At 41.8% G+C, this 27,391-nt stretch overlaps 1 protein-coding gene across 1 annotated transcript; it reads left to right on the top strand.

Annotated features, from left to right (window-relative positions):
• The first annotated feature begins 5 nt into the window (after positions 1 to 5).
• Positions 6 to 26,965, top strand: LOC115477942 (transcriptional repressor protein YY1). Its single transcript, XM_030215091.1, has 3 exons — positions 6 to 101; positions 10,158 to 10,316; positions 24,584 to 26,965. Exons 1-3 carry the CDS (start codon positions 42 to 44, stop codon positions 24,764 to 24,766), a joined length of 402 nt encoding a protein of 133 aa, XP_030070951.1. The 5' UTR covers positions 6 to 41; the 3' UTR covers positions 24,767 to 26,965.
• Positions 26,966 to 27,391: the final 426 nt, after the last annotated feature.

Here is a 27,391-nt window from a genome sequence, read left to right as displayed (position 1 = left end):
TTTTCTGTTTTTTTGTTTTTTTTGTTTTTTTTATTGTAAGAATGAAGCCAAGAAAAATTAAAGAAGATGATGCTCCAAGAACGATAGCATGTCCTCACAAAGTAAGTGCAACTGTTGGATGTTTGTACTTCATACACACTGAACATTCGAAACTGCCACTTACTAATCTGTATTGGTTATTGTAAAAAGTTAATTGTTTGAATTAGAATTCTCAACACTTTTTGCTTGGTGATAATTGTCACTGACTTTTTACAAACTCAATGACTGACTTCTATAAATTTCAGTGACAATAGGTAATGCTTCCTTATCATCCAGCCAGATCAGTCCAGATATATGGATTTATGCCACCCTGCCAACACTGTATAAAGAATGATGCAGTTGGATCATTTCCAGGATTCTCTCATCAACTGAACTTATGATGAACGCTCCTTTGGATCTGAAAGTGACAAATTTGTTCCAGAAAACAGAGAGGCTGTTTTGTTTCTTGCTTTTGTTTTTGTTTGTAACCCCCCCCCCCCCTCCCCCAAAGATGACTTGTTAGATGGAGCAAAGAGGCTGTAGGTACGGCCTACTTTCTAAAATGTCTATGGACTCGCTGAACCAGTGATTGGGCCTTTTCTGAAGCTGACCATACTTGGGTCAATGCAGATTGCCACCTGGGTATCGCACCATTTTCCAATCATTACTTGCTGGATGTGCAGGCCAGGAGTGAGTCTGCCTTCCGAGCAGAAATTTTGTGCAACCATGGCTTCGTCTCGCCTAGATTGGGGGGAACTAAGTACTTCCTACATGTCTGGACTGGCTAGATGATAAGGAAGGTGAAATTTGAGCTTGCCTTTTAATTTCCTTTCCTTGAATCCTGCCAGACCACTCCAAAACTCCTCCTGGGAATCCTGTCTTCTGCACTGTCCTGTCTTCTGCTGTATTCTGTTCCCTAATTCCCCTTCAGGCTGATTGTTAAATTGTATTCAGCCAGGAGAGAGAGAAGACTGATTTGAGGGAGTGGGGTCTCTCTGCCCCAGGTGTATATCATTCTTGATGGCTTCAGCTGTGGGCATCAGAGATTTCCTCCTGTTATTATTGAGGTTTGTTAATGTTCTTCTCTAGTTTTTTTTTTTTTTTTTCTTGCTCTGTCAATAGCCTACTGGAAGGCATCCAGCTGCCCCACTTCTTATACAGTGATGTCGTGGAGAAAGTTGTGGATTTCTGTTTCCATCTGCTGGCAGGATAGCATAATCCTACGCATCTGGCTTGGTCTGGTAGGATTCAAAGAGACAAAATTAGGTAAGCTTAAAGTTCACTTCAGACATTGACAGCTCTTGCATAACTATAATAAGAGTGTACCTCATCAAATGAGGAGGAAACTTCTTCGACAGACAGGACATAATTGGGCATGCAAGTGTGTGATGTCATATAGTATCGGGACAGAACAGTTCTCCAAGAGCTGTTTTTGTGTTGCTTTTCAATTTTATTTTAAATGTATAGCCTTCTTGATATCCCGTTGTACATACACAATAAAAACTAAACAACAAAACAAACATTATACATATAATATACATAATCAGCACAGCATTGTCATCAGAATATTAAAATGAGTCCAGATATCTAACATCACCAAAGGCTTGTTGAAACAGAACAAAATTCAAACTTTGAGTTCCCTTAAAGAGGATAGTAACAAATTACAGAATTTTGGTCTGGTGACACAGAAAATAGATTGGAGGAGTACAGGTGCTCTAACAGTATGACTAATAAATCCATAGAGGCAGATCTTAAAGCTCTCAAGGGCTGGTTTTACCAGCTCTGTCGAACTTGGGGATGTCTGGCTGAGTGATGCCAGTTTTGTGGGATACACCTGGTAGTGCCAGGTCCCTTCCCCACCCCATGACCCTGCATGGCCCTACTTTTACTACTTGGTGCATTTTTACTCCTTCCTCACAAATAGAAAAAAAAAGGCAGGGTAAAAGTAATAGCTCCCTGGAGTCACGTGGTGCAATGCAGGAGTGAAGTTGCGTCGGAACTGAGCTCCCGCTATTCCCCCTCATCTAACGTATTTATCAAACCCCAAAGGGGTACAAACGAACCCTTGTTCCCTGGAATATCGAGCTGGGAGCAGTGCGGAGGTTTGCCCGGCGGACGCGAATCAGAAAGCACAAGATGGCGGCGAAATTACAGAAAAAAGAGGCAAGGCTGCAGGACCCAAGATGGCACCTGCACTGCAGTCGCCGAACTCGAGTGTCTGCTCGGTGTGGACAGCAGAGATTACCGCGGAGGTTACGGCGGCGGTGGGAGGCGTCCCTGGACAAAAAGCTGCAAGCTCTGTTTGATCGGGCGGATTCTGCCCATGAGCGCCTCGATGGGTTCCATTTGGATTTAGACCACATGCAGCAGCGGGTCAGCGACATTGAGGACTGTATGGTAGCAACGGAACAGCCAACGGGGGCCCTATAGAAACGGGTAGTGGAGCTGGAGAATAAACTGGACAACCTAGAGAATAGGTCCAGGCGCAATAACCTGCGCCTGGTTGGACTGTCCGAGCAGGTCAAGGAATCAGAGCTGGGAAGTTTCTTACTTGGATCCCGAACTCATTGCAATTGAATAATCGGCCGGGCCCCTTGTGGATTGAGAGAGCGCATCGGCTGGGACCGAGGAGACAGGGTGTGGTGCGACCCTGGGCAGTGATTTTGAAAATCCTTAACTACAGGCACAAACAGGCGATCCTACAAGCCATGCGTGCTGGAGGGGAACTTAAACATGAAGGCCAGCGAATTCTTTGCTTTCAGGACTATTCAGCGCATGTGGCAGCAGCGCGGAAGGAATTTGCCCCGATATGTGCGGCACTCCACGAGAGATCGGATTTGCATTGGTTTACCCTGCGAAACTGAGAATCTACCATGAGGGCACAGAGAAATACTATGAAGTGGCTACAGCTAAAGACTTTCTTAAAGCCCTGCTGCAGGAGTTTGCAGACTGAGGGACACAGCATAAGGGTAAAGGTTAACACCATGCAGCTTTAAGAATGACTTCCAAGCAAGTGACTGGGATATGACCATAAGCTCATAGCTGGTTCTTCAGAGATAAGACAAAGGACATAAGTATGATTGAGAGAGTGATTGTTATTGTATGAACCTTACTTTACTATGAGTATATATTTGAAGGGAAGGGATAAAACGTAAGGGTCTAAACAGGGGACATACTTAATAACGGCTGCATATGATATACCCTAATAGATGGTTGGGAGTATTTCAAGGTGGGGAACGGGGCACCATTACATGATGAGTTCCTTCTGGAACTCGAAGGTGTGGGGTCAGGAGGGGGGAGGGGGTTGGGAAGGGATGGGAGGGAAGGGGGTGGGGAGAATTTGGGGGAAGGGGCAGTACCGCTTGAGTATAAGTTGTGCGGAAAAGGGAGGAAGTAACTTGAGGGCTGTTGCTGGGGAAGACAGCAGAAGGAGGAAGTGGAGGCTGGGACACCTTTTTTATACCAAACAATTCAGCTTCATTCGACCGCCCCCGGCAGACTATGGTTAAATTAGTGTCCTGGAACGTGGGAGGTATTTCATCTCTGATGAAGCGGAGTAAGATCCTGCAAACTTTAAACAGGCAAAAGGCACACAGCAATTTTATGAGAAAAATTACACTGGCTCACAATCAAAGAAAGTATTGCATTCAAAATCTGCACCCTGATTCACAAGATCTACAGCAATACCCAGGGATACATAATAGACCTCATAGACCTACCAACCAGAAACACAACAAAATCAACACAACCTAAATCTCCACTACCCAAGCTGCAAAGGACTTAAATACAAATCAACCTATGCATCCAGCTTCTCTTATATAAGCACACAACTATGGAACGTGCTTCTGACCGCTGTGAAAACACATGACCATCTAATCTTCCGGAAACTCCTAAAGACATACCTGTTCAAAAAGGCATACTCAAATGACTCAACCTAAATGCCTAACCCCGCAACACAACAATATAAATGCTCATATCTGTCATAGCCTACTCTTCCCCTTGACTCCCAGTTTGTCTATCAATTCTGATCATTAGTCTGTCATAACCTCACTTTGTATCTGTTCATGCCGGTATTGGCGTCTGCCACTATGGCACTATATAAGCCACATTGAACCTACAAATAGGTGGGAAATGTGGGACACAAATGCAACAAGTAAATAAAATCATGTAGGGGACCCTTTCGTGGTATTCCCAGGTAATGCAGTTTATCTGGAGACCTATTCTGTCCTTTTTGCCAAAGGTGGTATCTTTGTTTCATGTGAATCAGGTCATTTGCTTTCAGATTCTGGAAGGGTTCCTTAACCGTGGGATGTATGTTGAGTGCTATTATTTTCTCGCAGTGACAGATCTATTCTGTAGAATGCACAGGTTTGTTTGCGGACCCCATCATGAGGTGATTGAACGAAGCAGTTGGCACAGCCCCTGAAAGAGCTTGCCGATTCTGGAAGGGTTCCTTAACCATGGGATGTACGTTGAGTGCTATTACTTTCTCGCAGTGACAGATCTATTCTGTAGAATGGACAGGTTTATGTTGGCGGACCCCTACAAAGGAGAAGAAGCCTTCAAGGTTGTCGTCATGAGGTGATTGAATGAAGCAGTTAGCACAGCCCCTGAAAGGGCTTGCAGGTTCACTCTATTTTTGTAAAAAGGTTCTTCGAGGATGAGCAGGCCTATTTATTCTCACAAGGTGAGTGATGCAAACTATGTTGCGCAGCCCGGGACTTACGACGAGCATAAGTAGAGCTTTATGGAGTGCGAGACACGCTCCACCGTGCACACGCGAGTGCCTTGGGTGAATCTCTTCATAAAGGCGTTTAATAAATACTAAATAATAATAATGTGTTCCCTTATCTCATCGATTGGCTGGTGAAGAGCATCTTGGAGGACGGTGCTCAGGAGTCCATGCAGAGGACTATTCGGGTGCTCGAGCTCCTAGGCTTCATTTTAAACTACCCCAAGTCCCACCTTTGCCCTGCTCAACAGTTGGAATTCATAAGTGCCCTGCTTGACACACAGAGGGTTCGAGCTTACCTTCGAGGATCAAGAGTGGACAATTTAGTTACACTGGCTTCCCAGGTTCAAGCCTCGGAGTAGATCTCAGCTCGGAAGATGTTGAGGTTGTTGGGCCACATGGAGGCATATTTTCAAAGCACTTGGACTTACAAAGTTCCATAGTAATCTGTGGAACTTTGTAAGTCTAAGTGCTTTGAAAATGAGCTCCATGGTGTCTACAGTGCACATAGTACCCTTGACACGTCTTCACATGAGATCAGTCCAATGGACCCTGGCTTCTCAGTGGTATCAAGTTAAAGGAAATCTGGAAGATGTCATCTGAGTGACCCCAGAGATTGTTTGCTCACTTCACTTCATTCGATTCAGTTTGACTCTGGGACTCCCATTCCAAATTCCTCAGCCACAAAAGGTGCTGACGAAGGATGCTGGGTTGGGAAGCTCATGTAGATGGGCTCCACACTCAAGGTGTTTGGTCCGCCAGGGAAACAAATCTTCAAATGAATCTCCTGGAGCTCCAGGCCATCTGGAACGCTCTAAAGGCTTTCAGAGATCGGCTGTTTCACCAAATTGTGCTTATTCAAACAGACATCAAGTTGCCATGTATTACACTAACAAGCAAGGAGGGGACACTGAATCTCGGCCTCTGGGTCAGGAGGCCATCCGGATGTGGCATTGGACTCTCCACATATAGCTGCGAGCCACTTATCTGGCGGGCAAAACAAGAGCCTGACCGACAGCCTGAGCAAGGTTATGCAACCACACGTGTGGTCTCTCAGCATGACTGTTGTCAGCAAGATCTTCAGAGCATGGGCATCCCCTTGGTGGATCTCTTTGCCACTCACATCGATCACAAAGTCCCTCAGTTCCGTTCCAGGCTTCTGGCCCACAACAGACTAGCATCGGATGCCTTTCTTCTCCATTGGGGGACAGGTCTGCTGTATGCATATTCTTCAGACCTTTAGGGAAGATTTTACTTAAACTCAAGCAAGACCCGTGGAACCACAATTCTGATCACGCTTCGCTGGCTTCAGCAGATCTGGTTCCTTCTGTTTCTGGAGTTATCCTCCAAAGAACCGTGGAGATGAGTGTTTTCTGACCCTCATAACTGAGATCTCTTCTACATCCCAACCTTCAATCTCTGGCTGTCACCTGTAGAATTTGTATCCTTGGGTTTTTCGAAGGTTGTCTCAAGTCTTAGTGACTTCCAGGAAAGATTCCACTAAGAGATGTTTATTCTTTCAAATGGAGGAGGTCTGCCATCTGGTGTGAGAGCAAGGTCCTAGATCCCCTTGCATGCCCTACACAGACCCTGCTTGAATACCTTCTACACTTAAGACCAACTTCGTAAGAGTTCACCTCAGTGAAATTAGTGCTTATCATCATCATGTAGAAGGAAAGTCCATCTCTGGACAGCCTCTAGTTTGATTCATGAAAGGTTTGCTTTTATCAAAGCCCCCTGTCAAACCTATGCTAGTGTCATGGGACATCATCGTTCTCACCCAGCTGAAAGTTCCTTTCTAGCCACTGACGACCTGTCATCTGAAGTACTTGAATTGGAAGGTCATTTTCTTGGCGGTTGCTACTTTAGCTTGTAGAGTCAGCGAATTTTAGGCCTTAGTAGTGAATGCACCTTATACTAGGTTCCATCACAATAGAGTAGTCCTCTGCATGCACCCTAAGTTCCTGCCTTGTCGGAGCCTCATCTAAACCAGTCGATTCTTGCCAACATTCTCTCTCCGACCTCATGCCCATCCTGGCGAGAGTGACATGCATACCTTGGATTGCAAGAGAGCATTGGCCTATTACATGGTGGAGCAGACCAGGCCCCACAGCCGGTCCACCCAACTTTTTTTTATTTTTGATCCCAACAGGATGAGGGTCGCCATTGGGGAAACGCACCATCTCTAATTGGCTAGCAGATTGCATTCCCTTCACTTAAGTCCAGGCTGGGCTGATCCTAGAGTGTCATGTCACAGAGCCATGGCTGTGTTGGTAGCCCGCTTGCAGTCAGCCTCCGTTGAAGAAATTTGCAAGGTTGCGAGGTGGTTTTCAATCCACACATTCACATCTCATTACTGCCTGGAGCAGGATAATGGACACAACATTTGGTTTTGGTAGACAGTGTTTCAGAATCTGTTTGGGGTCTAGAATCCAACTCCATCCTCTTAGGCCCATTTTATTCTGTTCCAGGATGCACTCACTCAGTTTGTATATAGCTTTAGATTAATCTAAGTTATGTCCTCACCATTGCAAGGCCAAATTGACCAATATTTGCTGTTTTCGATGAGCCTGAATGCTAGGGATTCCCCACTTGTGAGAATAAATAGGCCTGCTCATCCTTGGAGAAAGCAAAGATACTTACCTGTAACAGGTGTTCTCTGAAGATGATAGGCCTTATATTCTCACAGTTCCTCCCACCTTCCCTTGGTTGTATCTTTTTTTTTAATTTGTTTTTTTACTTTTTGCTGTAGTATATAATTGATGCACCGCATTCTCTCGGTGGGCAGGAAGGTACTCACTCATGTGAGGTGGAGCATGTCTCGCGCTCCACAAAGCTCTATGAAAGCTTGTCATAAGTCCTGGACTGGGCCATGCTGTCAGCGTCACCCACTTGTGACACTATAAGGCCTGCTGTCCTCAGAGAATACCCTGCTTCTTATCCTTTATCATGGACTGTTCTATCAGGACTCAAGAAAAGGAAATTAACAGTTAAGAATAATTCATTGTTCGGGGTGCTGTGAGCAGCTTTGGCGTCATACTTCTCAGGGCATTGAAGTTTGGTACTTGTGTATCTGGACTGGTGTTGCTGAATGAATAAGAAGGTAACTTTTGAGCTTACCTACTAATTTCTTTGACCCGCCTAGGAAGTCTTTCCAGCTTATAATCGAAAGAGAAAAACGCCTATATTGCGACCCAAATCGGGAGATGGGCGTCTTTCTCCCGTGGGCGCCCAAATCGGTATAATCGAAAGCCGATTTTGGGCGTTTCCAACTGCAATCCGTCGCGAAAACGGGTAATGGTGGGGGCGTGTTGGAGGCGTGGTGAAGGCGGAACTGGGGCGTGGTTATCGGCCGAGGAGAGATGGATGTCTTTAGCTGATAATCAGAAAAAAAAGGCGTTTTTACCGCGATTTTGGGTCACTTTTTTGGTCCCTTTTTTTTCACGAACAGGTCCCAAAAAAGTGCCCCAACTGACCAGATGACCACTGGAGGGAATCGGGGATCACCTCCCCGGACTCCCCCAGTGGTCACTAACCCCCTCCCACCAAAAAAAACCCACTTGAAAAACTTTTTTTCCAGCCTCTATACCAGCCTCAAATGCCGTACCCACCTCCATGACAGCAGAATGTGTTTGATCCTCTCACAGCCTTTCCCTGGGTCAGATGTGGCACTCGGGTGCACTACAGGGTCACATCAGCATTGCATTGTGGTGGGTGTAGGGTATTGGGCTCCGTGATTTCATTAGCTTGTGTTACAGTCTCACGATGTTGGTAGTTGGTAGGCTCTTCTCCCATGGTGCTTTTCCCCCTGCCTACTGGGTCAGAGTGTGCCCTGTTGTGTTTCCTGTTGTAGTCCATGCGGTAGTGGCCATTTTTGTAAGCCAGTTTTAGTTCCCTTTCCTGTGTTAGCCACGTTACAGAACTTAGTTCTTACCTTGAATGTGGCTGAAAGAGGGCATTGTACAGCATTCTGCCAGCTCTGACCTACTGCTAATCTCAGTACCAGGGGGACTCGTTGCCAGTGGGGCACAACCTCTGATCTGCAGTTAACTGTGAGTAAACGCGGTTATTCCAATAAAGGACGTTTTCGGAGAGATTAGTCTTCAGGTGTCAACTGGTGTGCCAATGTTATACAGCAGCAACAAGTCCTAGAGGCCTGCGTGTATGCAGGTCCCTGGAGCACTTTTAGTGGGTACCGCAGTGCACTTCAGCCAGGTGGCCCCAGGCCCATCCCCCCCCTACCTGTAACAATTGTGCTGGTAAATGGGAGGCCTCCAAAACCCACTGTACCCACATGTAGGTGCCCCCTTCACCCCTAAGAGCTATGGTAGTGTACATTTGTGGGTAGTGGGTTTTGGGGGAGGGGGGTTGGGGGCTCAGCACCCGTGGTAAGGAAGCTATGCATGTGGGAGCGTTGTCTGAAGTCCACCGCACTGACCTCTAGGGTGCCCAGTTGGTGTCCTGGCATGTCATGGGGGCGAGTGTACTACGAATCGTGGCCCCTCCCACGACCAAATGGCTCGGATTAGGACATTTTTGAGCTGGGCGTTTTTAGTTTCCATTATCGCTAAAAAAAAACATACGCCCAGCTCAAAAACGTCCATTTTTTTGGAAAATACGGTTCGGCCCGCCCCCTTCACGGACCCGTTCTCGGAGATAAACGCCCATGGAGACAGGCGTTTCCGTTCGATTATGCCCCTCTTTATCTACTGCAGGAGCCCTGCGTGTTCTTACTACAGGCCAATGCTAGTTAATAGTCCTTATCAGTTTGCTAATATAAGGGAAAGAGGTTTGAGTTGAGAGAGGGCAATCTTTTCTTTTCTTGGTAGTGGTTTTGTGCCAGAGGGGTCTAGTTTTAGGTGTGAGGAGTCTTCAGGATTTATTTGTTGTGTTGGTAGGGTTTATTGGTTGTGTTTTTCTGTGTTATTTTGGGAGTTCTGTTTTGCTGGCTTTTTTACGAATATACTGAAATATATCTAGTTGCACACTCCTTTTAAAGTGGTGTCACAGTGAAAGTTGTGAATTTGTTTCCAGTTGCTGGCAGAGGCAAGCCCCCACAGCTGGACTGCTCTGGTAGGATTTGACAAAAAGAAATTAGCCGGTAAAGTCAAATTTTACCATATGTATACATATTCCACACATCAGCATGTGCAAATATTATCTGATATAATTTTCTTCCTCACTGTATCACATGTAAATTGTCTAATATTTCTGTCTTTATTAGTTCTTACTGTTTATTGTATCCTTAGTTCAGTGGTATAAAGAGAAGAATTGTAAACTCAAACATTTTCATTTTGTCTGTTAATTATTTTAGATATGTCTTAGGTGCCTTTTAATGAAGTTTTTAAATATGCCATACATATGTAATACTGCTAAGTTTTTTTAATGGTTTTTTCTTGTTTTTAAGGGCTGCACAAAGATGTTCAGGGACAACTCTGCCATGCGAAAACATTTACATACCCATGGCCCAAGAGTACATGTGTGCGCAGAATGTGGAAAGGCTTTCGTTGAGAGCTCAAAATTAAAACGGCATCAGCTGGTTCATACTGGAGAGAAGCCTTTTCAGGTAAATTCACTCTTATAACTTCTCTCTCATACCTTTATCTTTCTGCTCCAATGTTGTTGCATTGGAACTTTTAGTATATTTGTATGCAAATGTTAATGGTTATTACCTATAAATTTATTTTAGCTGTAGCAGTTGACTTCCAATATTGGATTTATACTTTGAAATTATTTACTCCTAGGTACAGAAATAGATATTCATGGTATTATCGGAAGTACATTATCTCTTCCATAGAATAAGATACGTTTTCTTCTTTCTATAGTTTACTCTATTGAAATCATGGTTATTTATTTTATTTATTTATTGCATTTGTATCCCACATTTTCCCACCTTTTTGCAGGCTCAATGTGGCTTACAATACATCATGAGTTGTGGAAATCTGTCTGAAAAAATACATTTAGTATAGCAAAAGGATCTAAGGGTAAGGTGATAATAAAACATGATAATATCTTAGCAAGTAATAGAGTAGGACAGTTCTGGTTCTATGTGGAAGAGTTCACATGTGTTAATCATTGTGGTATGTTCTGTCAAAGAGCTGGGTCTTCAGTAGTTTGCGGAAGTTAGTCAGTTCATAGACCGTTTTTAAGTTGTGTGGTAATGCGTTCCAGAATTGTGTGCTCAAGTAGGAAAAGGTTGACACATGTATTAGTTTGTATTTTAGACCTTTGCAATTAGGGAAGTGAAGATTGAGGAATGTGCGGGATGATTTTTTTTTTAGAATTCCTGGGTGGTAGGTCTATCAGATCTGTCATGTAGGCTGGAGCGTCACCGTGGATGATTTTGTGAACTAGAGTGCATATTTTGAACGTGATGCGTTCTTTGAGTTGGGAGCCAATGTAACTTTTCTCGTAGGGGTTTGGCGCTTTCATATTTTGTTTTACCACATAAGAGTCTAGCTGCAGTGTTCTGGGCTGTCTGAAGTTTCTTGATTATATGCTCTTTGCAGCCAGCGTAGAGTGTGTTGCAGTAGTCTAGTTGACTGAGAACCATTGATTGAACCAGGTTGCGAAAAACGGTCCTTGGGAAGTAAGGTCTTACTCTTTTTAATTTCCACATTGAGTAGAACATCTTTTTGGTTGTGTTTTTCACGTGACTCTCGAGTGTTAGGTGTCGATCAATAGTAACTCCAAGAATTTTTAGGGTGTCCGAAATTGGGAGGTCCAGTTTTGGTGTGTTAATGGTGGTGAATTTGTTTGTTGTGTTGAGATGTGAGTATTAGGTGTTGGGTTTTTTGTGTGTTGAGTTTCAACTGAAATGCATCCGCCCATGAGTGCATGATATGTAGACTTTGGTTGATGTTATTTGAAATTTCGTTTAGATCTTGCTTGAATGGGATGTAGCTCGTTACGTCGTATGTGTATGGGTTAAGGTTTTGATTTGATAGTAGTTTGGCCAACTATCATCATTAAGTTGATTAAGGTCGGTGAGAGGGGGGATCCCTGTGGAACTCCGCATTCAGGTGTCCATGTGGCTGATGTGATCGAGTTAGATATGACTTGATATGAGCATGTGGTTAGGAACCCCTTGAACCAGTTAAGAACGTTACCTCCTATTCCGAAGTACTCGAGGATGTGTAGTAGAATTCCATGATCGACCATATCGAAAGCGCTAGACATGTCAAATTGCAGAAGTAGTATGTTCTTGCCAGTGGCTATCGTTAGTTTGAATTTAGTCATGAGTTACTAGTACTGTTTCAGTACTGTGGTTAGATCGGAATCCTGATTGGGAATCGTGTAATATTGAGAATTTGTTTTAATAGTTTGTGAGTTGTTTAGTCACCATCCCTTCCGTTTGGTTATTAGGGAGATGGATGCTACTGGTCTATAGTTGGATAATTCGCTAGCACTTTTCTTTGCGTCTTTGGGTATGGGGATGAGTAGGATGTTTCCTTTTTCCTTCGGGAAGAGTCTCTTTTGTAGCATAAAGTTCAAGTGATTCATTGGGTCTGTTATAAATTGTTGAGGGACAGTTGCCATAAGGTTGTTTGGACGTATGTCTAATTTGCAATGAGATTTGGTGAATCTTTTGAGTGTTTGGAAGATGAGATCTTCCGTTAATATCTCAAAGTTGGTCCAGGTTCAGTCTGCTGGGTATACACCAGGGTCCGGATCTAGGCAATCAAGGAGTACGGCGTATTCGATGGTACTGGCAGGTATTTTTAGTCGTAATTGTACAATTTTCTCATTGAAGTATCTCGCGAGATCGTCTGCTCCTGGTGTGTCTTTACTGTTGGTTGTGATTTGGTGTGATGTCTGTTCACAAGTTGGAAGAGTTTATGTGTGTCCTTGTAGTTAGGCCCAATTTCAGTTTTGTAAAATAATCTTTTGGTTCGTCTTATGGTATATTTATATTTTCTTTGGAGTTGTTTCCAGGCATTAAGTGTGGAGTCGTCTTTCTTTTTATTCCACGCTCGTTCTAGTCTTCTAACTTGTGTTTTGAGTTTTTTCAGTTCTTCATTGAACCATGGTATTGAGTTTTTTCTGCGTGAGGTTCTGGTTTGAATTGGGGCTATCTTGTCTAATATTAATTTGCATCTATCGTCCCATTCTAGGAGGAATTGGTTTGTGTTTGCCTTTGTTGTCCATTGTGGTATATCTCTTGCCAGAATATTACTGGGTCTATTTTTCCTCTCGTGGTGTAGGTTTTTTGTTCTTGTTTGTTGAGTTTTTCGCTTGCCATTGGAGGGAGATGTATGCTTTATAGTGGTCTGACCACGGTATGGGTGTCCATTTTGTATCTGTTAGTATAAGATTTGCATTGGGATCTAATTTGTGTGTAATAATGTCTAGTGTGTGTCCTTTAGTGTGGGTTGGTTGCATGGTTGATCCATGAAGATCCCACAGTTGTAGGAACTCTTTGCATATCTGCTCATCATACACTTACCTGCCTCCTCCACTAATGTCTGGAGTCATTAGTGTTGTGAGCAGATCGTTTTATCATACTAACTTGTGAACCAGTCTGTAGCTTCCAGATTATCTAATAAATAGCGTAGAGTTCTAGTTTCAATAATTGATTGTGAGATAATGGAAGACTTTGTAGCTTGATAAGAACATAAGAATAGTCCATCTAGCTTAGTTTCCTGCTTCCAACAGTGGGTGGCCAATCCAGGTTGCAAGTACCTGGCAGAAACCCAAATAGCAGCAACATTCCATGCTACCAATCCCAGGGCAAGTAGTGGCATCCCTCATGTCTATCTCAGTAATAGACTATGGTCTTTCCACAAGGAACTTGTCCAAACCTTTTTTTAAACCCAGATGAGTTAACCACCGTTAGCACACCCTCCGTTAACAAGATCCAGAGCTCAACTATTCTTTGAGTGAAAAAGTTTCCTCCTATTTGTTTTGTATTTCCATGTAATTCATTGAGTGTCCCTTGGTCTTTGTACCTTTTTGAAAGAGTGAAAAATATTCACACTTGCCCATTCTACACCACTCAGGATTTTATAGACCTCAATCTTATCCCCCCTTCAGCTGTCTCTTTTCCAAGCTGAAGAGCCATAACCTCTTCAGCCTTTCCTCATATGGGAGGCATTCCATCGCCTTTATCATTTTCGTCACTCTAATTTGAGCCTTTTCTCATTCAGCTATATCTTTTCTAAGATATAGTGACCAGAATTGAACGTAGTACTTGAGGTGAGGTCGCACTATGGAACGATACAAAGGCATTATAATATTCTTGGTCTTATTTACCATCCCTTTCCTAAATTCCTAGCGTACTACGCAGAAGATTTCAGGACCTAGATCTTTTTCTTGGCTGCTTACTCCTAAGGTGGCCCTAGCATCAGGTAACTATGATTTGGATTCTTTTTTCCCAATGTGCATGTGTCCTTTAAAGGATCACAAAATAAAATGCTGTACTATATGAGCATTCAAGACCTCAGAGACTGCGTCAGATCTCTTAATATGTACTAATGTTTTCAGGCATTCATTCCAAAAATTTATTTTCAATTTAATGGTGATATTTTAAAACAGCCTTCCTCACTTTTTTCTTTTGATAATCATCTAGCTTATAATTTTTTTTCTATTAGTTCGTTAACCCTGGCCCTTTGGTTGTTTTTTTTTTTTCACATTTTCTTAACATACCAGAAAAGTCAAAATTTCCAAATTTAGCATTATGATACCTTTCCCCGTGATGGTATAGTAGAGTTTCAACTATCTAACAAATAAATGGGGACCGACAGATGGTCAGATAAACAAAAAGTTTAGATAATATGGAAATGGTGAATTTTGCAGTGAAAGAAAGGCAGATTGACTGGAAGTCCTGTATAATTGCTAGTGCAAATGAGCAAACAGTTACTCTGGTGATGTTAAAGGATGGACTGAAACATAAACTTGTGCACATTTCAGTGACACCTAATGGGTGTGTCACATCTCAAGGATGGCATGCTGGTTAAACCAGAATATCAGATCACAGAAGTTTGAATAATTGAGACTGTGCTGTAATTTAGATAGTGGGCTGAATAGCCACAGCTTTAGATTAAGTGTCATCTATTAGGTCTTATGGTGGGCAAGACCTTTGGTCCTTTTTCATATCAAATGAATTGTTAAATAACATCTACATTTGAGTCTGGCCTAATAACCAACTCAAGTGCCAACCATACTAAGAGAAAAATTATTCTCCAGAGATAAACAGGACATCATATTTTCACATATGAGTGATCTCACCAATGGAGCTATAGCATGGAAACACTCGCTAGCTTTTTTTTTTTTTTTTTCCAGAAGCTTTTGGCTCACACCATCTTGGCTTTCAAGTTTTTAAGTCTTCTCCACCTTGCTTATTTTTGGCTCTCTTGTGCTTTCTCACCTGGGACCAGGTACTACCTTCCTCTAGTTTTCTTAGTGTTTTTTTTTTTTTTTTAAAGAACTTTTTAAATCTGCTTATTTTTTCAGAGCTCCATAGGACCCCCCTTAGGCCTTGAGCGGTTTGGCCATTAATCCTTCCCCCCTCTCTTTTTTCTAACCACAATAGTGTCATTTGATTTTACTACAGTTATTTTTCCCAGCATATCCCATAAAACTACCTCTGGTTTTAGTGTGTTCCAGATGCAACAGGACCACGTCCCTTACGGACTCTCATTCTTGATGCCTGCAGTGTCTGGGATCCAACCATATTCCTCTTGTCACCTGTGTTCACAGCTATCAACAATAAGTAAGAATGTAGAGAAGTAGCGCAAACATATTTTTAGCACAAACCAGCCTGGTCCATTGATTTACATTGAAAGTGTGGTCCCTAACTGCATCTGACACCGGGGATGCATTGGCATTGAGGAGGTTGCCCTCTTTTTGGCATTGAGTATCGGTAGCACCCATTGGCATCGGGCATCCTCTGATCCCATCCCAAGGACACGTAAGGATTTGATATCGTCCTCTTTGACATGAGGGATGCTAATTTCTGGCAGAGGCCAAAAAGCATTGGAGTCATTCCGTGTCAAGTGGACCAGGGGTCCCCACCTCACCATCTCAGATTTTGATGAAATTTGGTACATAGTTTCTTTATGATAAAAAAACTAAGCTGTGCAAAATTGTAGTTCAAAAGACTAAAAATTGGAGGTTCTAGGGGACCTCAAGTAAAGGGTTGCAAAATGTTGCCTGAGCAAAAATAACATTTTGGGCCAACTTCCAGAAGCTGTAAAACTGGAAGTTTTAGTAGTACAAGGGGGATATTTGGAGAACCTGCACTACTTTTAGGGCTTAATGAACTGGCAAAACCCCATGTTCCTAGTCCTCTTACATTTTGAATGGTTTAGGTTCAAACTTTGCCAAAAAAACCTGGCAAAAATCAATTTACAGCGATGTTGAGGCTGCTGTAGTTTCTAAACTAGTTGGCCTTTCAGGTTGATTTTGGTAGGTGTACTAAATGCACGGTTGTAATGAGGCATTCCAATTTGCAGCACTTTCCTTCAAGTGGTTGAAAAATTATAAGCGTTCAAAGTTGGTATAAAAAGCATTTTTGCCCATTTTGGGCTATCTTTGATGCCCTTGATCTCCAGTGGGAGAGCTTCAATATTCTTTCTTTTAGCACCATTAGAAAGAGCAGATTTCCTTCTATCAGAATGTCGTTTTCAATTTGGAGTCTCTCCATATAAGGATTGCAATGGCCAGTATTGTTGAATGATAGATGAAACGGATATAGGGCCCATCGATGTTTCTAATTGCTGTATAAGTCACTCAGTTGCATTAAGCATGCGTTGATCCATGGTGGCTACGCCGCTACCAATTCAATAGGAAGTGGCAACCTCATCGCCAAGAGGTCACGCCCGATAGCCAGGCAAGTCCAGCCACTTGGCACAGGTTCCCAAGGCATCTTAGTTGAGGTTCCCAAGCCTCATTGGTTGTCTTTGCCTAGTTTCTCAAGCCTAATGGGGGTGTCTTAATGGTTCCCAAGTAAAACCTCAGTGCTGAAGTGACAAGAATTTTTCACTGATAAGTTTCACTGCTGTTTCTGGAAATGTATACTGTCGTCCAAGTGCTGTAGTTTCTGGTACTGGAAGAACTGCTAGAATATGCTGTTCAGAAATCCAACAAGAATCTCTTCTGCTAGGCCAATGAAATGATCGTGCAGGCCCGCATGGATGCATATAGTTGACCAAGGCATCATGTTCTTCAAATGATGTGTCACAGACATTGCCAATCCACCATTTGTTGTCAAACACAGGCAACATACTGCCCAGGCTGAAGTTGAAACACATTTATGCCAGGTACACTCACTGGGTCATCTGACTGACAAAGTTTGACAACAAATGAGGAGGAATCATTTGACACTCTACTGACTGAAATTTGGTTCAAGTCAATGGGAATAAACTGGTGATTTTCACGAGTTCCAGCAACTGTGGAAGCTTTACTGAATCTTTCCTCTTGTGCAGATCTTGAAGATTCAATTTCTTCCTTGGAAACAAAAATGAACTTGATTTTATTTATTTTTTGATCACAAAATTCAAACAAGGCTTGTGCTGTGAGAATTTGGCTATTTTTAGGTTGTTGCAAACTAGCCTGAGCAGCTAGTCGCTTTGTTGTACCACTTATGCCAAAGAAATTCCACTGTGCACTTATTCCAAATTCTGTTTGATGATAGCACAAGTTGGCAAAGTTTTTGAAGTTCTTGTATTGTGCAGCTGAGCCATCACTAAAGTATGTTACATATTTTATTTCTCCAATTTTGCTTTTCAAGAACGCAATTAATTTTTCCAAGAATGCATGTACAGCAACTGCATCATGCCGCAAGCTGTCACTTATTATGCAAACACTTATGCACTGAATTTCACTTGAAGCATCACGGAAGTACACAACAAATGGATGCAGTGTAGCTTGACTGTTTTCCCAGTGGAAACCTTGAACAGCATCTTGGACAATAAAGGAGTAGTTTTCAGCAAAGTCCAAGAGAACAACAATTTCACAAGGATTTAAGTTTTCTTTAACAGTTTTTAAGTATTGTGTCTGATGTTTGGAAATGTAATGGTGAATTGACAGGTTTGAAACTTTCAATGCAAGCTCAGATACAAAATCATCAACATACATCTGTTTGGGTTACAGCAGGTTCTTTGCAAAAATTCAAACTTTTTCAACAGTAAGGATTCATGATGAAGGCAAATAGTTGATCCAGCATTGAAAAGTTGACCAGAACGCTCTTGTAACAACTTCTGTTGATCAGGCAGAAGCTCTTCAATTAATTTCACCAAAGCAACCAAGCAAAACAAAATACAAACCAAGTGATATATGGTATCCACCAGCAAGGGACTCCAAACGTGCCACTTGGGGAATCTGGGAGCTGCCGGAGCCAACTGAGCATAGCTTGAGCTACATAACTACCAAAAATGACAGCCTACACCTGTGGGAGTATTTGCAGTAATCATACTGATTTCTATAGTACAGTGTAGGTGGGGATGTGCAAATAATAATTTATAAAGCACTCTGGAATTAGGATCTTAGAGTATCACCTTCCCGTAACTGGGCAGATCTGATGTGTTACTCCTCCCAGATATACTGACAACGTGACACATGTACCAAATACAATTTAAATGAAAACTTTATTATGTCCAAGAAAGTAATATAACCAAGATTCACGATGAAAATGAAGAAAACCAAGATTTAAAAGTTATGTACAAATGCTAGGTAAGTTTAGAATGGAGTTAGAAATAAACATTGTTTAAATGCTTATCAGAAACTACTTGGAGTAAACACACTCTTCCTGTGGCACACAATTGGGCCACCTGTTTTATTATCCAGTAGCAATTACAGAGCTTGACTTATACCACATGACAGTGATTCCAAGTCTCTCATCCCTCAGGAACAGCTGGATCAGAAGGTGGTTTCGAGCTGCCTAAGCAGTGTTCAGTAGATCAACTGGTAAGATGAGTAGAGTTCAGGGAAGTTCACAAGAACTTTTGATACCATTGATGCCCCTTTTATATCAATATGAGAGAGGCAATGTCACTGAAGATTAAATGATTGCTTACGCCCTGTAAGTTGTGGGGAGGGGGGGGGGGGGGTTGTTTTTGTTTTGTTTTTTTTTTTAACTATAAGAATTTTTCTTGACATCATTCTGGAAACTTTTATATGAATTCTGGCTCCAGGGAGACGGAGGTTGCCATGACCAATGACTATTGCCATGGTTGTTCACATTCTTGCATCGGCCAAAGTGAGTCACAGATATTTTCCTTCTGAAGTACAAGCCTTGGTAAAAATCAAAGCACAGTTCACGCTGTATTAAAGCATCAGCACTGCTCATTTGCGTTCTGGAGCTCAAGAGGCTGTAGACCAAACTCTTTATTACATTAGTATAGTGGCAGAGGATCTTAACCCCTACATACCCCTGCTGCCATCGAGAAGGCCTTTTTTGAGAAGGTGCTCCACCTTCTGGTGCATGGAGCTTTGCATACAGACATGACTGCAGATAAGGACAGTATGACCCATCCAGTCTGCCCGTCCTCTGTAACCACTAACTCCTCCTTTTTCCTAAGAGATCCCATGTGTCTGTCCCACAACTTCTTAAACTCTGACACTGTCTCCACGACCTCCACCGGGAGGCCATTCCACACATCCACCGCCCTTTCCGTGAAAAAGTATTTCCTCAGATTTGTCCTATTTCCTCTTAACTTCATCTTATGCCCTCATTCCAGAGGTTTCCTTCATTTGAAAAATACTCCCCCCCCCCCCCCCCCCCCTCTCTCTCTCTCTCTCTCTCTCTCTCCCCCCCACCCACCCCCCCCAGCATATACGTGTTGAGGTTTGTGAGCCTGGCTCTATATGTTTTATGACTGAGACCGCTGACCAGTTTTGTAGCCGCCCTTGGGACCGACTCCATCCACTAGTAACATCCCTTTCCTCTGAGCAAACTCCGTCAGTCACTTTAGGTCCCTTACCGAGGGCATTCTGGAACCGTGTTAAAGGCTTTGCTAAAATCTAAGTACACCATATCTAGCGCCCCGCCCACATCCAACTGTTTGGTCAGCCAGTTAAAGAAGTCAATCAGATTTGTCTGACAAGATCTGCCTCTAGTGAAACCATGCTGCCTTGGGTCCTGCAGTCCATTCAATTTGAGAAACCTCACAATCCTCCGCTTTAGAAGCGTTTCTATTAGTTTTGCCTGAGATGTCAGATATCCACCTTTAGTCAGTCTTTCCAGCTTTTTTGTCCAAAGGTCACATCTCAATAAAGGGTTAAGTCCCTTCATTCTCTGTCATTTACTTAGAATGAAGTAGAGCATATAAAAAGTTCATTCACCTATGTTTTCTTTTAACGGAACTCATAATTTCTAATTGAAAACCAGATTGCATCGCCTCCTATTATGCTCATGCAAGTTTGACCTTAGAAGTGTGTCAGGGCCATGGCTGTGTTGATTCCCTATCTGTTGTCGAAGGAGATTTGCAAGTTTCTTGTGTAGAGTTGACCTACACATTCATATCACTCTCGACACACCTTCAGAGCCAGAAAATATGTTTGAATGTCCATTTGTCATGACTACTTTGAGAGCTAGAGCCCAGGTTCATCCCTCCTAGAGCCCGTCTTAATAATTTTGAATTGTTTTCCATGTCTTAAAAAGAGGGTGCTTTTTTCAAGACTTTTATTTGCCCAATGGCATTTCATATTCCCTTTGTTGTTGAAGCCATTCGTTACTTAGAGTCCCATATGTGTGATTCAGTGACTTGATAGTCTTCAAAGAAAGTAAAGTTAGCATGCCTTTTCTGAAGACAGCAGCCAAACATTCCCTTTTCCACTTGGAAGTAGTTCTCTCTCCTTCCACCACCAATTATATGGAACTGAAGGATATCACAGCAGTGGAGAGATCATTTTCTGAACATGGGCAGTGAAAGGCCCTTTAGCCTTTTCCAGGTAAAATCTGTTTTGGTCCAGAGCATGGTCACGTGACCCTGTTGTCTTCAGAGTACATCTGTTACAGGTCAAAAGCTTTGCTTTACAAATGCATGAATAATATTGAGATTTGTTACTAAATTTGATTAGCTATGTATGTGAAAGGGCAGACACTTTTGATTTTCATTTTATTCGTAAAGTACTTTTCAAAAACTCTGGTGTATACTAATAGTAAAAAAATATCAGTGCAATAGAAATTAAAAGTATACAAGTAACTGTGTGCAAGACCAACTTAAACATCAAGAACAAATTGGAAACCGTTGTGGGAAGTTAAAATGAGTAAAGTGACAAAATATCTTGCATCAGTCACAAAGGTTGAGTTCAGCTCTCCATCCCAAGGCACAGTGTCTTGGGTGTGAGGTGTTGAAACTGTTAAGAAACGGTAATGAATGGACAAAGCCTAAGTTGATCACATATTGTATTTCCTTTGTTATGCTTTTGTATTTATTTGTAAACCGCCCGCTGTGATCTGTTCATCAGCTGTAGTGGTATAAAATTTTGAATGAATGTGTTGTAAATATAAAAGCTAATAACCATACTCTTTATAAAATATGTTTCCATTACATAGAACCTGTGGGATAGTTGTGTACATCAACCAGCAGGTGGAGATAGAGAACTGAAAACTGAGGGGAGATGCCTCTCTTGGCATCCAGTCCAGCGCCTTAGAACTTTCTCAGCAGGCACTCCTTAGATCTGGGAGAACGGGAGCTATCCAGCCAGGGTTTTCAGCTGGTAGTGGACTGTTGAGGTTCTCCACTTTTGGACTTGATGGTGGTGAAAAAGAATGCCAAAGTACCCTAGTCCTTTAACTGTAGGAAAGAATCGGGCTCGATGAGGATCAATGCTGTACTGCAGCCCTGGCTGGAGAGACATCTATTGTGTCTTCTCTCCTTGACCCACAGTAGGTTGCGTGTTGAAAAATATCTTATTGCACCAGGGTCGAATAATTCTCATAGTCCTGGATTGTCCATGCAAGCGGTGGTACGCAGACCTGACTCAGCTGCTGGATGGGGATCCTCTCCCCATGAGCAAGGTCCAGTGCTCTTGATGGAAGATCCATGTCTTGGTTTGACTGTTGAAAGGACTCAGTTGGGTCAAAAAGGTTATTCTGATTCCGTCATTGTTATCTTGCTTCAGGCTTGGGAACATTCCACATCCATGGCGTACGCGAGGGTGTGGACTGGAGGATGTTTGAGGACTGGTGTTCTGAGTGCAGACTTTCTCCTTTCTCTACTCAGGGTTTTGGAGCTTCAGGCTCTCTTGTTGAGATCCTTTTGAGGGTCTTCCTATGTACAGTTCCTTCCTTTCTTCCAAAAGTAGTATCAACATATTATCTTGAACAATCCCTGGAGCTGCCTTCCTTTCGCAAAGGACGAAGAAGCTCTGTACTCTTCTTTGAAGCTTCTTGATGTATGTAGAGTCCTCATTAGATATCTGGAAGTCACGAATGAGTTTTGCAAATTGGACAGACTATGCTTTTTCTTAGGCAGAGGTTTGGTCTTATGACTTCCAAGCCCACAATTGTTAGATGGGCTGAAGGAGACTATTGCATCGGCTTATTTGCTTGCAGGGAGGCAGGTTCCTCAGGCCTTGTGGGCTCATTCTACGAGGCGTACAATGACATCCTGGGCAAAGACTACCTTACTGTCTCTGGTGGCTATTTACAAGGCGATGACGTAATCTACGCTGCATACCCTTGCCAAGCACTACAAAGTGGACGGGGCACTCTCAGAAGCAAGTTTTGGGGCTTCGGTCCTCAGGGCGGCAGTGCCAGGATCCCACCCACTCTAGGGATTGCTTTATTATTATTATTATACAACTCTTTGAGTGATAATACAAGAAATTGGAAAATAACCTTAAGGAAATATTCAAAACAAGATGACTGAAATTATTCATTAATTATCGTCCACTATACATTTAAGTAATTTAGATCTGAGAAAGGGGGGAAAAAAAAGATATATATCTTGTAATTAACTAAATTAAGTTAGTTACCCAGGTTGCTTACCCTAAGCTATCATACAGTGTATCATCTATAACTAGACAATTACATTAACCTCTTCTTTGCTTAACAAAAATTCTTCTAATTGTTTGGGATCAAAAAATTGAAATTGCTTAGATTGAAATAATATATGACAGATAAAAGGAAATTTAAGTACAAAATTTACACCTAACGCCAAAGTCCTCATGCTTTATGCCTTTTTGTGTTTCTCTGGATGGATCGGGATAAATTCTTATTTTAGATCCCAAAAATAAAGAGTCCAAATGCCGAAAGGAAAGTTTTAATACTGCATCTCAATCCATTTCCAGAGCAAAGGAAGCCGACATAGTTGTTCTCTGAGTTATGATCTCTAATGAGGATTCCAAAAAAGATGCGAGGTTCATTACTTCTCCTTGGGATTGTAAAGTTCCTGGTAACATCTTAACATTACTTTGTAAATACTGCGCCCAGGTTATGGGTGGTAATGAATCCTCTGACATACCTAAAATTTCCACCCAGTATTTTTTAATCATTTGTATCGGTGTAATTAACGGTGATCTAGGAAAGTCAGTCAACCTCAAATTGAGCCTCCTAGATTGATTTTCTAAATATTCCAAGTGCCTAGAAGTAAAATTTTTCTCCCTTAACGAGACTTGTCCCACAAGTTCCAACTTCTGAATTCTTTCATCTAATAATTTCACTTCAGAAACTTGTTGAGCAGTAACCTGTGCCTAGATGAGAGCAGCTTCGGATAAAGTCTTAATTTCACTGGAATTTTTAATTATCAATGATTACAAAGAAGACTGCATATTAAATGTCAAGTCCCAGAGTGACTCCATTGTCACTATGGCTGGTTTTTCCATTTTCCCCAAAGAAAAAACAGGAAGAAGGCATTAGCAGACTGTTCCAATGTACTCACTTTTTGTGAAGACAGTACAGGTACTGCTGTTCGTTCCTCCAGCCTGTTAGTGCTTGATGTTCCCCTCAGCGTGGGCAGGTTCCCTCCCTGTTAGCACAGGTCTCGACTTGGAGCCTGGGCTACAGGACGATTCCACACTGGCTCGTCCTGGCTGGGGAGGAGCCGCACGTTGGACGGGGCTCAAGGAGACCCTGTCTACACTGCTGGCAAGCGCCGACGCGCTTGCACCGACAGCGGGGGTAGAAGCTTGCCTGGGACCCGGCGTCACCTCGAATTGTTCCAAAGTCGTCTGCTGGAGAAGTTGAGTCCCGGTGGGGGTGGAGGGATTCTCCCGAACCTTGTCTCTCCTTTTCCCCATTTCACGGCGAAGAGAAAAGAGCCCTCTTCAGCAGTGTTTAGGTCACAAATCTGAGCACGTCTGGAGCAGTTACTCACAACGCCGCCATCTTGGATCCTCCTGGGATTGCTTTTAAACATCCCACAGTTTCTGGAATAATGAGAAGCTTCGTAATGGAAGGAGAAATTAGGTCTTACCTGAGAATTTTCTTTCCATTAATCTTTTCCACTATTCCAGAGGCCTGCCTGAGGTTTCTAAAGTGTTTATGCGAAATAATGGGTCAAATACTGACTGTTAACGTGTGCATGTTGCTTCCTGCATATCTCTTGTTCTCTACAGAGATGAGAGAGGTCCACACATTTGCTCATATGATTAGTGTTAGGTTAGTGAGTTGTTTAAGGTTGTTTGTTCTGAATTTTTCCTTATTGCTTGTCTATGTAAATACTGAGTAGCTGGACTAGATGCCAAAAGAGAGATGTTTAAGCTCAGTTTTCAGTTCTCTCCACCTGCTGGTTGATGGACACAACTGTTCTACAGGTTCTGGAATTGTGGGAAGGACTAATGGAAAGAAAGTTCAGGTAAGACCTAATTTCTCCATATCCTACAACTACTGACTTGTAGCCATTGAGTGTATTAAGAATTATTCATCTAGTTTCTTTTCTTTAACAGTGCACATTTGAAGGCTGTGGAAAACGATTCTCACTGGACTTCAATTTACGTACTCATGTGCGAATTCATACTGGAGATAGGCCCTATGTGTGCCCTTTTGACGGCTGTAATAAGAAATTTGCTCAGTCAACTAATCTGAAATCTCATATCTTAACACATGCTAAGGCCAAAAACAACCAGTGAAACAATGCAGGAGGAAAGACGTTAAACCCAGCAAGGCATCTTACAGAACTTTGGGAAAAAAATGCCTGCCCTTAATATATGGCTTCTAGGAAAGCATTTTACATGAATCCTACAAGTAAAGGACACATTTTGATAAAGTAGCAAAGGAATAAAAAACAAACCAACTTTAAGATGACGTTGCTAAGGTGCGCTATCTTGCCCTGTAATCCGGTTTCAAGAACAGTGTTTTTGTAAAATGTGGTCCAAACAGGAGGACAATAATTCATGAACTTGCATCAGAGACAATTCTTTTTACAGCATTGCTAAATTGGACTTTTCACATTCTTATAAATATAAAGCTCACCTGTTGCTTACAATTTTTTTAATTTTGTATTTTCCAAGTGTGCATATTGTACACTTTTTGGGGATATGCTTTGTAATGCTATGTGTGATTTTTTTCTGGAGGTTGATGACTTTGCTTGCAGTAGATTTCTTTAAAAGAATTGGCAGTTACTGTACTACATGCATACTTCAAAAGTATTTTCCTGTAAAAAAAAAAAAGTTATATAGGTTTTGTTTGCTATTTTAATTTTGGTTGTATTCTTTGATGTTTAACACATTTTGTGTAATAGTATGGTATAGCTGTAATGAAATCATGTAGTATCAAATATTAGATGTGATTTAATAGTGTTAATCAAACCCATTTTTGTCTTTTTTGGGGAAAAATACTGCCAGATGCTGATGTTCAGTGTAATTTCTCTTTGCCTGTTCATTTATGAAAAGTGGTGCTCAGTTGTAGAATGTATTGTACAGGCACTGACCTTTTATTAACAACTGATTAATCTGTACATCCCATGTAAAAGAAGGGACAAATAAAACAATGGTCCTGAAGAAAACAATGCAGAAATGATCTGTAAGCACAGTCTATTTTCTTTTTTGTGCCCTGCAGCATTTTTAACTTTTCTCAAACCTCCCATTAATTGGAGACTTAATAAAGCTACTGAAGTTTCCTTGAAATGCTTTGTATTCCATTAGTGATTTTGTTAGACCTCAATCTATCCAAGTTGAGAAAACTTATAGTGCCCTGAAAGATGGTGGTGGTGTAAAACCCACCACCCTGTAAACATACTAGAGACCTTTTTGAGCATAATATAGTAATTCATTCTCTTAAGAAAATTTCTCTCTCAATTCATACTACTTGAGCATAGAGTAGCAAACTCCTCAGCAACTTGGATCTGGATTTTTGCATTTAATTACTCTCTCTTCCAGATCCAAACTCAAGACAAATTGCATTCAGATAAAGTGAGTATTTCTGTAGCCAAGAGGGCTTATGGGCTAAATTTGTATCTGAGACAATGAAGGGTTAAGTGACCTGGTCAGAGGCACAAGGAGTCGGTGGAAGAAGTGACTACAACTGCAATTACTACTAGAACTGCAGTGTAGTATTTTTATTGGCTTTACAAAGTAAAAAAAAAAAAAAATCATTAACATGAGAAGAAATGAACAGGAAACAGCGACAAACTGTAGTAATACAGCTCTTACTACCCAAGTTGTGATGTATAACTCATATTTTGGCTTTATCATCAAAAGTACATTTGATCATGATTGTAGAGGTACACAGAGTGACAGATTGTGTCCAAACTGACAGTTGCCAAGAGAATGGTAGATGAAAATATACCAAGAGATGCATAAATCCATTGGAGACATTTTTGATGCAATCTTTGTGTTGGATGTCACACAGGACAGTTGTAACTGAAGTTTTACATGCTGATTTTAAGTTATTGTTATCTCTGGATATCTGTTAGTGTTAACAAGCAATGCTTTTTAATAGTTCATTTTAATTTTGTGTCTTTCATCAGTTTGCTTCTAGGGGTCTAGTTTCCTGATGTAAATTTAAATATTTTAAATTCAACAAGTTTAATTATGGCTGCATTTGTGGACATGTATGTGGTTTTAAGAAATCTTCTTCCGAACTGGTGGTTGTCATTTCAGCACAAAAAAAAAACTGTCAACAGTCTATGTGGTGGTTACCAAACTTTCATTTTATTGCCAAGTAATATGACCCTTACCTGCAATAAGGGATACGGACTGTAAGAGCCACTCTTTTAAAGCAGTTATATTTCATTAAATATCATTAAATAAAGAAAAGTAATAACAATTGAACTTAATAGAAACTGAATGTTTTATTTCCTGGTGGGGTATTTGTTTCTCTCCCCTATATACTTTTTCTTTCTAAATGGCATGCCCAGACACTTCAGTGGACCTCCTGAAGTATATCCCTAGCACTGCTTGTTGGCTGTCCATGTCCACCATAGTAGCAGCATCTAATTTTCAACCTTTCCAGCTCTTAAGGGCATCCCCTCTGGTCAAGCTCAGCTAGCTCTAACAGATGGGAACTGTCATTATGACTAGCATTTTAACAGGTTTTTAAATTTATTTTTAGCTGCTGTGTAGATTGGCAGTTTTTACAGTTCTCTTCCCCTTACTGCAGTAAAGGGCCATTGTCATCCTGGCAGCATAATTAGTCTGAGTGGTAGGCAGTACATTAAATATTCAACATTACACAGTGAGTTTTGCTAAAACTTCAGTTATGTGGCTTTCATTCAGACATATTCCTTTAAAAATAAGGCTGCATGCTAACCATGA

This window comes from Microcaecilia unicolor, chromosome 9 (assembly GCF_901765095.1).
Source record: "Microcaecilia unicolor chromosome 9, aMicUni1.1, whole genome shotgun sequence".
Taxonomy (NCBI): Eukaryota; Metazoa; Chordata; class Amphibia; order Gymnophiona; family Siphonopidae; genus Microcaecilia; species Microcaecilia unicolor.
The sequence above is the reverse complement of the archived record's forward strand: the minus strand, read 5'-3'. Positions and strand labels throughout refer to the sequence as shown.

Coding starts and splice junctions, on each gene's coding strand:
- LOC115477942 (XM_030215091.1), top strand. CDS start 42: ATGAAGCCAAGAAAAATTAAAGAAGATGATGCTCCAAGAACGATAGCA. Junction 102..10,157: donor CGATAGCATGTCCTCACAAA/GTAAGTGCAACT, acceptor CTTGTTTTTAAG/GGCTGCACAAAGATGTTCAG. Junction 10,317..24,583: donor CTGGAGAGAAGCCTTTTCAG/GTAAATTCACTC, acceptor TTTCTTTAACAG/TGCACATTTGAAGGCTGTGG.